This window comes from Puntigrus tetrazona, chromosome 6 (assembly GCF_018831695.1).
Source record: "Puntigrus tetrazona isolate hp1 chromosome 6, ASM1883169v1, whole genome shotgun sequence".
NCBI lineage: Eukaryota > Metazoa > Chordata > Actinopteri > Cypriniformes > Cyprinidae > Puntigrus > Puntigrus tetrazona.
In genome coordinates, this window is record NC_056704.1 from 16,104,679 (window position 1) to 16,116,237 (window position 11,559).

Consider the following 11,559-nt stretch of genomic DNA (forward strand, 5'->3'; position numbering starts at 1 on the left):
CATGTGTCCTCATGTTTGTGTTCTCTCATGTGTGTTAGCGTTCTTGCCTTGTCTCTCTCTGAGAGTTCCTCCCCTCCTACATCACTCTCTAGGGAGCTTTTCCGCTCTTCTCTTTCTCCATATCTCATATGGTTGTGTCCACCTCCTCCTGCTTCTCATTGGCTGCTGCCGAATTCTCCATTGAGTAGGGTTTGTGTTAAGCCAGCAGCATCTGAATTTAGGAGAGGGATTTTTCCCTCTGGCTTTAGTCTGAAAGGCAGAGCGAACGAGCGGGCGCGAGGGTGGAGAGAAAGCGAGAGCGAGTGGAGAGAGAGTGAGAGAGGGAGAGGGGAGAGAGAATAAGAGGACTGTGTCACAAGACAGCTGAGTGCAGGCTGAATACATGCAGCTCAAAAAGGAACCAGAGGAGGACGGTAAGTGGAGACACCAGTCTTCTTTTCTTCTGCTTTTTCACGGTCACTGTCTTTGCTTTTCTGTCTTATGGCTATTGGTAATGGTCTGAACATACTGTCAGGGGAGCACAATGACAATTAGTGTTTGTCCTATTGTGTGGGAAGTGTCCTGGATCTTGTATGATGGAAACATGCGCAGTTGTCAACATGAGATTAACGTAAGAGCCATGCTTTCCCATTATAGCTGTACTTTTGTCATTTTTAGTTTTATTTAAAAATAATCGCAAGGATGTTTTTAAGAGTTCAGCTGCAAGGATCGTCTTTTATTCATGCATTAGGAGCGATGTTGACAGTGCATCATGATAATAGGTGCACAGAGCGCGTTTGGTTTCACATGTGATTGTGAGCGTCCCCGACGGACTATTTAAACCACCCATGTGCTCGGTGACACTTTTAATTCATTCCCCTGGTTCGGGACGTGGCACCCTCGCCTGCTGCTCCCCTCAATGGCACTGTCATCACTCTCTGCCACACGCTTTTTCCTCATGCTAATGCACTCCTAATTTGTACATACAAGCCCTCAAACTAAACTGTTTTTGTGCGTGTAGGTGTCAGTGTTTGTGTTTCTTTCAAAGTACCGTTGCTTTATCTGCTCCATCACCTGTAGAACCAGAAGTTTGAACATGTCTTTCACTGTGCACAAGAGCATGGCTGTAGAAACAATGACCTCTGGAGATGATGTTCTGAGCTGCATGTTGCCATTTATATTTGTTTCCCAAACAATGGACCGCTTAGTCATGATCGCCATAAACTTTACCTATGGATGTATAGTTTTCTTTGTTCAGACTTGCGCAGCTCTGCAGCGCTGCATTACCACTCACTCCTTTCCATCCTAAATCCTAGTCTTTCTTTTTCTCATGTTTTCTTATTAATGGTTTATAAAATATAATAATATTTTACAAGGATATCTTAATGAAAAAACCCTAGATTTGTTTTGCTTTTATTATAAAGCATGCTGAGCTAGTTTACTGTTGTAGAAATTGAAAAGATCTTTTCACTTTTGTCATTTAAATTTATCCCCTTTTTGTTTCATCAGTTTTGCTATAAATCATGATCGTAATTACTTTGAATCTGTGAATGGTAGTTTAAAAAATGACTGCATTCTGCGACTATGTGGACTTTCCATTGTGTACCCCCAGTTGCGATATCTCTGACACCAACACAGATGGGGTGACGCTGTAATGAGATCACCTAGTCACATCTCTGCCTCGTTCTTGCTCGTTCGCTTCCGTTTCCATGTTCTTTTCATGTTCACACCCCATCACTAGCTCACAAAGATAACCAAGTGTGTGTGTGTGGGGTAGGACAAGGTGGTCACACACTTGCAGAAAGAGCTGACAGTGGAAAACTGGTAGGCAGGAATTTGAGGTTTCAGCTGGGCTTGTGCACCTGCCTTTTGGCTGCTGTAGAGAGCGAGTGAGAAAAAGGGGGGGCATTTCCCTTTCTGGTGGAAGGCTGCCGCTGTAGCTCTGAAAGGGGCTTTGTGACGAAATGAAATATATCAGGCTTAAGACATATTCATAGAGATTTGTTTGTGTGTGTGTATGTGTGGTTTCAGCTCACATGTTAGACTTGAATAGTGAGATATTGAATCTCGGTTTATTGTGTCTCTAAATTACATTAGGGAGTGGAAGAGGTGAGCCACGTGGGTATTTGCAAATGTAATATTAATATGGTGATTATTGTGTTGGGCGTAGAGGAACAGAAGGTTACACATTGTCAAATGACTCTTCATAAGCTGCTATGCTGCAGAAATGGTCCTCTACTAGGTGGTGAGTGCTCCCCCCAAAGTTTGTGACTACACACAAGTGCACAAGGTTGCCATATTTTCAGCTGCCAAAAGTCATTGCTGTGAAGAAATGTTCATTTTCCATTCAAGGCATTTGGCTGATCTTCTTTCAGACCAACTGAAATGTAGGAACAGTGTGTGCGCACACCTGCAGGAGCAGGGTTTGGGTGGGGATGTGTCCGTTAGCCTGGCTTTGCTTTGACTGGTTGAAGCCGCTCACCCCACCAGACTAAGGTGTTTCCTGTGGGCCTGTGGAGGAGGAGTTGTCACTGTGCCCGGAGTCTCAGACTACACTTGTGCACTCTCAGTCAAAAACCGCCCTGCTTTTAATTAATGACACCCTCAAAGAAAGCCATTCACACACTCTCTTCCCGCACACCGAAAGAACCATAAAGATCTTCAATCCACAAATGTTTGCAATGTTGGGAAGTAATAAAACTTCAATGAAAAAACTTAAAGTACTGAAATGGCAATACAAGAAAGTCCTCTCTCTCTCTCTCTCTCCTCTCTCATCTCTACTGTGATCTTTTAAACAATTTTATTATTATTATTATTATTACTTATTAAAGGAGCCAATTGTGTGGATCAGTGGGTCATTCCACAGTGTGCCAGCAGCAATGATTCATTCATTGGCTGTAGTGTGCATTGCATGTCCCTTTGGGCTTTTATTTCCGTGACTCACCTCCGGTGTATTGAACCTTAGTCTTGCCTCTTTTCATTCGCATACCAGATAGAAGTTTCTTTAGCTAGAAGGGCCCAGGAGTTTTTAGAATCAGCCTGGGAGTTTAGGACATCCCTATGCCCACTTGCTCCATCTAGTAGACCACTCCCCCTGCCCTGTCCTGGCATAGATATACACCCACTCTCATACAGCCTTGTCTCTGTCAGAATATGGACAGGTGGATGACTGTTTTTTCAAAAGACAGTGTTAATATTTGAATTCATTATGGCAGTACTTTGTATGAGCCGCATCCTCCCTAAACAGTCCACTAGTACTGTTTGGAGCATGACTTTGGTTTCACTTAAAAACCTTCTGAATAAACCTGTGCATTGAGAACGGAGTGGTGCGTTGCTGTTTCAAGGCCCCTGTTGCAAGTTTCATCTAGGTCAGGGGGAGGTTAGTTTGGCTTGGCAGTGTGTGCAAGGCTTGAACACTATGTCTCTGTACATTTCAGATGGAGTTGCAGCCTTCAGTTTTTTTGCAAAAAATAAAATAATACACCTGGCTGAGCACTTGAAGGTTTCCCTGAAGCACTTGAACGCAAAAACATGTGAACGGCTGCCATTGCATCCTTCATCTAGTCTTACTGAAAGTTGAGTAATACCAGTTTCGCAAAGATTGAAAAAAAATCATATCAGGAGATTAGACAAGAGAATGGATGCTGTGAAGATGTAACACACTGCACATACTCTCTCCGCGATGTATCATCTCTGTCATGATGCACTGCGTGGCTAAGGCAGCATGTTGTGGTGACCCCTGACCCACAAGATAGCAAGAGCACCATCAGCTTTAGCTTTCCAGCGTTCTGTTTACGGCAGCTGTTGTTTCGTTTTTGCGGGCAACAAAAGAAGCATATCACTCAAGGGAAAGAAACCTGTTCATTACATATTCAGCAAGTAGAAGAAAAGCAAGACTGGCAGAGAAGGTCATTTGTTTTTGTTTACACTTTCACTTCAGCCGAACGGAATATGTTGTTGTTGCATTTTCCATGAAAACTGATCTTTTGCATTTTCAGTGGAAATCATTGTTGCATTTTCCGAAACAAGCTCGTCTGACTACAAATGTTGTGAAGGAGGAGAGTATTGAAAGGCCATCTATGGGAAATTAAGGGCAAAGGTCAATAGTTAATCCTGGCGGTAACCTTACTACTGCAGTACTTCAAGTATTTGCAAACAGTTGAAAGACACAAAACAATGTGTGTGTGTGTGTCTGTGTGTGTGTGTATTTTTGCAATTTAAGTTCAAATTTGAATTCTCTTAGCAACTTTTTCATGAGGATAAACAATGCATTTGTTAACATGACATCTGCTTAGTTTATTCTTTAAGAAGATGAGGTTTTCATCTGTAAGGTCGTAACACAAACGTTGTATTTCTAGGATTGCTCTTGAGGTTAGAAGATTTTCCACTAAAATAAATCTTTCTCATTTTTTCTGCAGCTCTTCCTCCCAAGCCAACAAAACCCATGACACCAGTAAACGGCAACGGTGTGAAAGAAGCCGCCAGCGGCTCATTGCAAGAAGCAGAATGGTACTGGGGAGACATATCAAGGTAAGAGTCACTTGACGCTAGACTTCATTTCTCACTTGATTGGATTTCTGTCTGTTCTTCTCTGAAAACCTTTCCTCATGCCAGTTAGCTCAAAGTGTGACTGCCCTCATCACGTGGTGGACACGTATGGCCGTGTGCACGTCAGGTGATAGCTGGCCAGTACAGTCATAAGACTGCATTTGAATCAGATGAAGAGGTTTCTGGGTTGTTGTCAGTTCTTCCCATCCCTCCACCTGATGGCGTCCAAGTTGGTTGCCTGAGGTGGAGTCAGCTCTGGAGTGTCATGTTGCTCTTTCAGCTGCTCTGCAAACTTTTTCTGTTCTTTTTCTTTCTTTATGTGAGCCGGTGAACTTATTTTGATCCTCTCCCCTTCTTTTGGCTCACTTATCCTGGAGGCATGTATGCTTTGCCGCAGCTGTACAAAAGCAGAAAGGCAATGCAGTGGGGGAGAGACACTGGAAGAGCTGAAAAGAGAAAGACAGGTTTAGTTGCCATTACTTAAGGGGGAGGGATAGAAGAACCCAAATCTCCAAAATGTCGAGCTGTCTGGCCAGTTTCCAACACAACCCATAAAACTCTCAGGTTTTGCAGATTAGTCTGCTGTTTAGTGACCAGCTTTAGACTTGTTTGATGTTGGGCGCAGTAGAAATTCTGCAGAAATGCTCATAGGCTCAACGATCTCTGAAGCCCTGCTATCCTTTAACTCAGTCCCTTCCCATATAAACCACATCTGCTTTTCACTTTGCTTCAAACCTATGCTTGGTGCTTACTAGTTTAAAACTAATTAAACTTTAGGCATCTAATAAAGAAGAGCTCTAAAGCACAGTGATGCTGACTACTGAATTTCAAATATGGACTGTCATTATGGTCTCAGTGAAGAATGTGTTGAAAAACCTATAATTATAATGTGACTACTATATGCCCGTACTAGTACATAAAGCAGATTGACATAGCTTTCCTTTTTTTACTCCTTTTATTTATTTATTTATTTATTTATTTTTTTGTGCGTGTGTGAAATTATTTCCAATTCATGGATGATTGTCTCAACAATTTTGATAAACAATTATGATTAACTTGCTATTAAGGCTGCATATTTTGTTTAATTTGTCATTGTTCAATTATCTCCTCTAGCCAGATGTTTTTGAATGCAAAAACACATTCTAGATTTCCCACTTTCCACACTGACATGCTGTGTGCTCGTCGTGCACATTACGTCATCTGTGCACAGCTGCTTAACTTGTCTCAGCATTTTCATACATCATATTGCAATGCTTTCTTCAATTACACCACATTACAGAAGCAAAAATGCTTGCAATTTCATTTCTCAATAGCTTTTCTAAACCAAACATGTTACTGAAATAGGACACCTCCCCTAAACGATGAACTTGCTGATGCACTGCAACCTAAAAATGCACCTGATTCCCACAGCTCCCAGTGCAGGATGTAAGACAGGCCTCCTCCCCCAGAAAGGTGGGAGCGTTGCTTAGTCAAAGGCTCCTTACCTCAGCAGCCCAAAGTAGGCTAAATATACCCCCTCCTGAGGAGCCAAGGCCGGGGTCAGCTGAGAACCAGCATGACTAGGCTGTTGGCTGTCAGGAGAATGGGAGGAGGCTTGGAAGTCAGGGGGCGGTGGGGTGTGACATTCCTCCCATACAGACTAAAATAGAGAAGGGGCAAAAAAGCAGGAAAGTCTTTGAAGCCTGACAGCTCCTCCGCTGGTCGTCTGGAGGCACTTTTAAAGAGACAGATTGTCTGATTTTAAGACAAGAGCTGGAGGCATCGGCGTACATGTGGGTGTGCAGGACAGGGTCAACCGTTAAACCATTCAAAGATGTCTCACTCTCTCCCAGACGGCTGTAACAGACAGTATGGTCACAGACCAGTGCCTTTGCCCTCTGCCAGACCAAATTTATTTATAAAGCCAGGCAAAGAGAAGTCGTCATGTTTTTGTGTGTGTGTGTGTGTGTGTGTCAGCCCTTTCTGTTGAGTTTTAGAGAGAGGCCACAGAAAACCTGTTTTAGCTGTAATTACAAATTTTTAAGTGCACTGTTTGATGTGTGGAGTATCTGTCTTTGCAGGGAAGAGGTGAACGACAAACTGAGAGACATGCCAGATGGTACTTTCCTAGTACGGGACGCCTCGACCAAGATGCAGGAGATTACACACTAACGCTAAGGTAATTAATATTTACAAAGCTTCTACTTGGCGAAAAAACCCTCTCCATTCAGCTTACATTGATCCGTGGTCCAACGCAATCTAATTTTTTTCCCTACAGGAAAGGTGGAAACAATAAGCTAATAAAGATCTACCACCGTGATGGAAAGTGCGGTTTCTCAGACCGCTCACGTTCAGCTCGGTGGTGGAGCTCATCAGTCATTACAGGCGAGTCCCTGGCCCAGTACAACACCAAACTGGACGTAAAGCTCATGTATCCCGTCTCTCGCTACCAGCAGAGTAAATGGGTTTACATTGAGGGCAGGGGGTATCACGTTTACAGACCCATCCCTTCCTTTCCTTTTTACCTCTTTGTCCTCCCACCTCTCCCCCTCCCTCGCTCCGGCCCTAAGAGCGTGTTTGCTGAATGAATTGTGCAGCTTGTTGTGAGTGAAACTGCAGAGGCAGCAGGATGCTTTGGCATGAAATATTACTTTGTTTATTGCCACAGCAGCGCACCTCCTAAATAATTGCACACATCCACAATGTCGAAAGGCCATCCAGGCATTTATTCGCTTCCCCCTCCTCCTCCTCCTCCTTCGCCTCCCGGTATCTTTCTCAGACACACAGGTGCTCATTATTTAGGGGTTCCACAAATGTAAGCCCTCGAGAGGCTTACAGATTCCAAGATTTTTATTAATGATTCCGGAAGAAAATTCTGAAAAAATGGCTTTCACTTTGTAAGCAAAACCTACAGTATGTTGCTGTGAGCAGTCCTTTTTCCCCATTGCACTTTTCTTCACTCAGCAATTCATATCAATAACAATGCATTTACTCTCTCTCTCTCTCTCAGGATCAGCTGGTGAAAGAGGACAACATTGATGCAGTGGGGAGAAACTCCAGGAATATCACAATCAATATCAGGAGAAGAGTAAAGAATATGACAGACTCTCACGAGAGCACACAAAAACCTCACAGGTAAGCCGTTTAGAACATTTCTGTCCGATCGATAGACTACCCGACCCATTAACTCCAGTGCTAAACTCACATGCACAAACTATTTATTCCATTACAGAAGCTCATTGACCAATTAACGGAAGTCTATTAAGAGGCACAGCATCACATCCATTGATTTATCTTTCCTTTGATTGCAGGAGATCCAGATGAAACGTACTGCAATAGAGGCCTTCAATGAGACGATTAAAATTTTTGAAGAACAGTGTCTCACGCAGGAACGCTACAGTAAAGAATACATAGAGAGATTCCGCAGAGAGGGCAATGACAAAGAGATTGAAAGGTGCGCAGAGTCCTCGATTAAAAATAGCTTTGGTCGGAAGCCTTGATCTGTGGGTTTACAAATCCTTGTTGTTGTTGTTTTTCTTAGGATCATGATGAACTACGAGAAGCTGAAATCCCGACTTGGTGAGATTCACGACAGTAAGACCCGGCTTGAACAGGACCTGAAAACACAGGCTCTGGACAACAGGGAGACGGACAAGAAAATGAACAGCTTGAAGCCAGATCTCATTCAGCTCAGAAAAATCAGAGATCAGTACCTTGTGTAAGATGAGCTTTCCTTTGCAGCTTATTTCGTCATCTTCACTGTTGACAGTTTTTCCTGCATGTATAAACACTCCACTGCTTCTTTCTCATGCAGCTGGCTCAATCATAAAGGCGTTCGACAGAAACGAATAAACGATTGGCTGGGAATCAAAAACGAGAACACGGATGAGTAAGTCAAATTGTCATATATTACTTGAAACTACCGGCTCCATCACAGCATGTAACACACTTCCTCTCCAAATCACAGCGCCTACTTCGTCAGTGAGGAGGATGAGAATCTGCCACACTACGATGAGAAGAGCTGGTTTGTGGGGGACCTAAACCGAACGCAGGCAGAGGACTTGCTACACGGCAAACCTGATGGAGCCTTTCTTATTCGCGAGAGCAGCAAGAAGGGCTGTTACGCCTGCTCTGTTGTGTGAGTATCTTAAGTTGGGAGAATGAGGATTTCTCTTCAGTTTTAGTATGAAAAGATCTCTTCTGTTTTAATAAAATATCTAAAATTAGATGTATTTTTCTTTCAAGACTCCTACCTTTTCCGAGCTTGTTTCCAAGAAACAAGTCAATGTATTGATCCTCTTTGATTATTCTAACCTCCAGCGCATTGAGCAAACAGATTAAATTTGTCTTTGTCTGAAGTCAGATTCTGGTTGGAAATCAGACTGGTAATGAGATGTGTTTCTGTCTGTAGTGTGGACGGCGAGGTGAAGCACTGCGTCATCTACAGCACACCCAGCTGCTACGGTTTCGCGAGCCCTACAACTTGTACAGCACTCTGAAAGACTTGGTCCTGCACTACCACCAGACCTCACTGGTCCAGCACAACGACTCGCTCAGCGTGCGGCTGGCGTACTCCAGTGTATGCACAGATGCCCTCAGGCCCTCGGAGATGAAGACTCGCCCCCCAAAATTAAAAAAAAAACTACACTCATGGGAGGGAGGAACAGTTTCTGAACAAAAAAAAAACATACTAACAACAACAACAACAAAAAAAAAAAAAAAAAAACACTTGCTGCAACACACACGTCAGCCACCTTGGAGTTATATATTTTTACAAGAACAATTTGGAGGGCATTCTTTCTAAGACTGCTTGATTTGCACAAGGAAGTTTTAAATGTTTGTGAATGTGAAAAAGCAGAAGGAAGCAGAGGAGGCGAGTTTCAGGTGACCCGCGCTGCTACCTAAACTCCAGCTGGGACTTTTACATGCTCCATTTTTTAGTTTTTTTTTTTTTTTTTTTTTTCCTGCCTCGATTTTTCTCACATCCTTCTATTTTTCCATTCAGCTGTTGTTTTTTCCTTTTATTTTTTGTATTGTCTTTGCAAAATTCTTAACTATATGTAAGGCAGGAAAATTAGTTTGTTTAGGTGTCTCCATCTCTCTCTTTAAGTGTTTAAAAAAAGGCAAAAACTGTAGCAAACAGATGACTGACACTTTCCAGAGTGTTCTCAAAGTGACTGCTGCTGAACGAGGGGTTGAGGGATGGTTTGGGAGGGCACAGGTGAAAATGTGTTGTAGTCTTAAAAACAAAAGCTTGTTTTAACACTAACCTTAGAGGGAGTTTTTTTTTTTTTTTTTTTTTTTGTCTTGTCCTTGTTTTCAGTTTGGCTGGATCAAAAGTTTTGTCCTTTCCTAAGCAGTTAAGATCGCTACAGCTCAGTGCAGAGACCAAAGTTGGCATGGGGAGGACTTTTTTTTTTTTTTTTTTTTTTTGTTACTAATGATTAAAATTGGCTTGTATTAATTGAGCGAAATTATACTTAATACACCTAGTTTGCAAACTACTTAAAATAGTTTGGATCTGTGTACTGTGAACAGAAGCTCCACATTTTCATAAGAACCAAAATCGCATGCACAGACACAGTTGACATAAAGCACTTATATAAAAATAACAACTGACCGCTGCACCAAAATCAAAAAAATTAACTAATGTGGCATCTTGATGCTTAATTGGATTCGTGTACCTGTCAAACACGTTCAGAAGAAGTTCTTCGGTAAGAGCAGTGTTAGAGCAGATGTGCTTTAGTAGGTATCTTAAAAATAAAGTGCAATCCAGCTTTTGATGGTAGAGAAGTGGTCTGTCAGAGAGATAAACAAACTGCATCAAAAAGCGATAATCACTTGAACCTTTTGAAGAGTTTCTTTTAAAAAAAAAAAAAGAAAAAAAGAAAAAAAAAGCCCCTTTATTGCCTAGTGCTTCTCTCTTTAGCAGGTTGACTCATTCTGTATCAGAAAAGAGATATTACACTTTATTGTTTGGCTGCCTGTTGGTTTTAATGTCGCACAATAAAACCTTTATGAAAATATTCAAAGCTATATGCACAATATTTACTGTCAAGGCACGTCAGTTATATCACTTCCTGTTTTTGTTGGGCTTCTGACACGCAGGTGTCCAGTTTAGTCTTGAAGTTCACACTGTTCTTTCATTTTCTCTCACAGTTTCCCTTTTTACAATTAAGTTGTATACTGAGAAAAACTGTTAGTCTTACAGGTCATTAAACAGGACAGACGGCTCTCACCCACCACTACCATCTCACTCAGCGCACAGCATATAGTCAGTTCAGAACATTTGTCAAAACACTATTTTATGTTTTGGCAAATTGGAAAATTCAAACAATTGTAGAGTTTGTTTAGGTTGGGGTGGAAATTTTTTTTATATGAATCAAAACGATTGCCAAATCGTAAAATAGTTAATTTTTCATGAGGTAGTTTTTAATTGCTTCTGAAGTGATCTGCACAATTGGAATTTTTTTTGCTGGATGGTTGGTGGTTAGTTTGGAAACAGAGAGAGCATTCAGTCAGATCAGATGTTGAGATGAACTTACAACCTTAGAGTCCGAATGAAAACCACATGCAGACAAGGAAACTGATGGAGATTTTTCCCATCCATTGCTCTTTTCAGCTGCTCTCCCATTTGCTATTGCAAGTGGTTGTGGTTTTGTTGGGTTTGATTGGGTGTAACTGGCAGAACTCAGCGTTCTTGTCTTGTCTGCTCTAGCATCGCTGTGGCACGACCAGAACACGCTCGCCTCAGCAGATCAGCTGCTTGATTTTAGTTCTGTGTCCGACCGTTCAGAAATGCGTCTTTGCAGCCTTGGTGTTGCCTTTTTTTGGTTTCTATGTTCAATATCATAGGTTCAGCTTTAATTTCATTTTATTCTATCCTTCATATATTTTGAGTTGCAGATATTCGTGTTTTGTTTGTTTTAGATTTTCTTTTCTTTTTTGAAGCTGGGCCCCAGAGGGGCTCCCTGTCTATTACTTGAACTCTTGCATCACTCACCATTGAATGTCTTTTAATAATACATAGATACATTTATTAAAACACAGGAA

The 11,559-nt window shown here is 41.9% G+C and overlaps 2 protein-coding genes across 2 annotated transcripts in view; both read left to right on the plus strand.

The window, feature by feature from the left end:
- LOC122347284 (microtubule-associated serine/threonine-protein kinase 3-like) overlaps window positions 1-184 on the plus strand; it is a 30,403-nt gene extending 30,219 nt beyond the window's left edge. The window contains exon 12 of the mRNA XM_043242476.1: window positions 39-184. Within this exon, the coding sequence (XP_043098411.1) occupies window positions 39-184 (146 nt within the window). The remainder of the gene's footprint in view (window positions 1-38) is intronic.
- A 198-nt stretch (window positions 185-382) lies between these two features.
- pik3r3b (phosphoinositide-3-kinase, regulatory subunit 3b (gamma)) lies at window positions 383-10,052 on the plus strand. Its single transcript, XM_043241070.1, is given in 15 exon segments — window positions 383-413; window positions 4,398-4,509; window positions 6,588-6,658; window positions 6,661-6,685; window positions 6,785-6,843; window positions 6,846-6,891; window positions 6,893-6,963; window positions 7,523-7,641; window positions 7,818-7,960; window positions 8,048-8,224; window positions 8,321-8,395; window positions 8,474-8,644; window positions 8,918-8,973; window positions 8,976-9,079; window positions 9,081-10,052. Coding segments are annotated over 15 exon segments (1,299 nt in total). The 3' UTR covers window positions 9,120-10,052.
- Window positions 10,053-11,559: the final 1,507 nt, after the last annotated feature.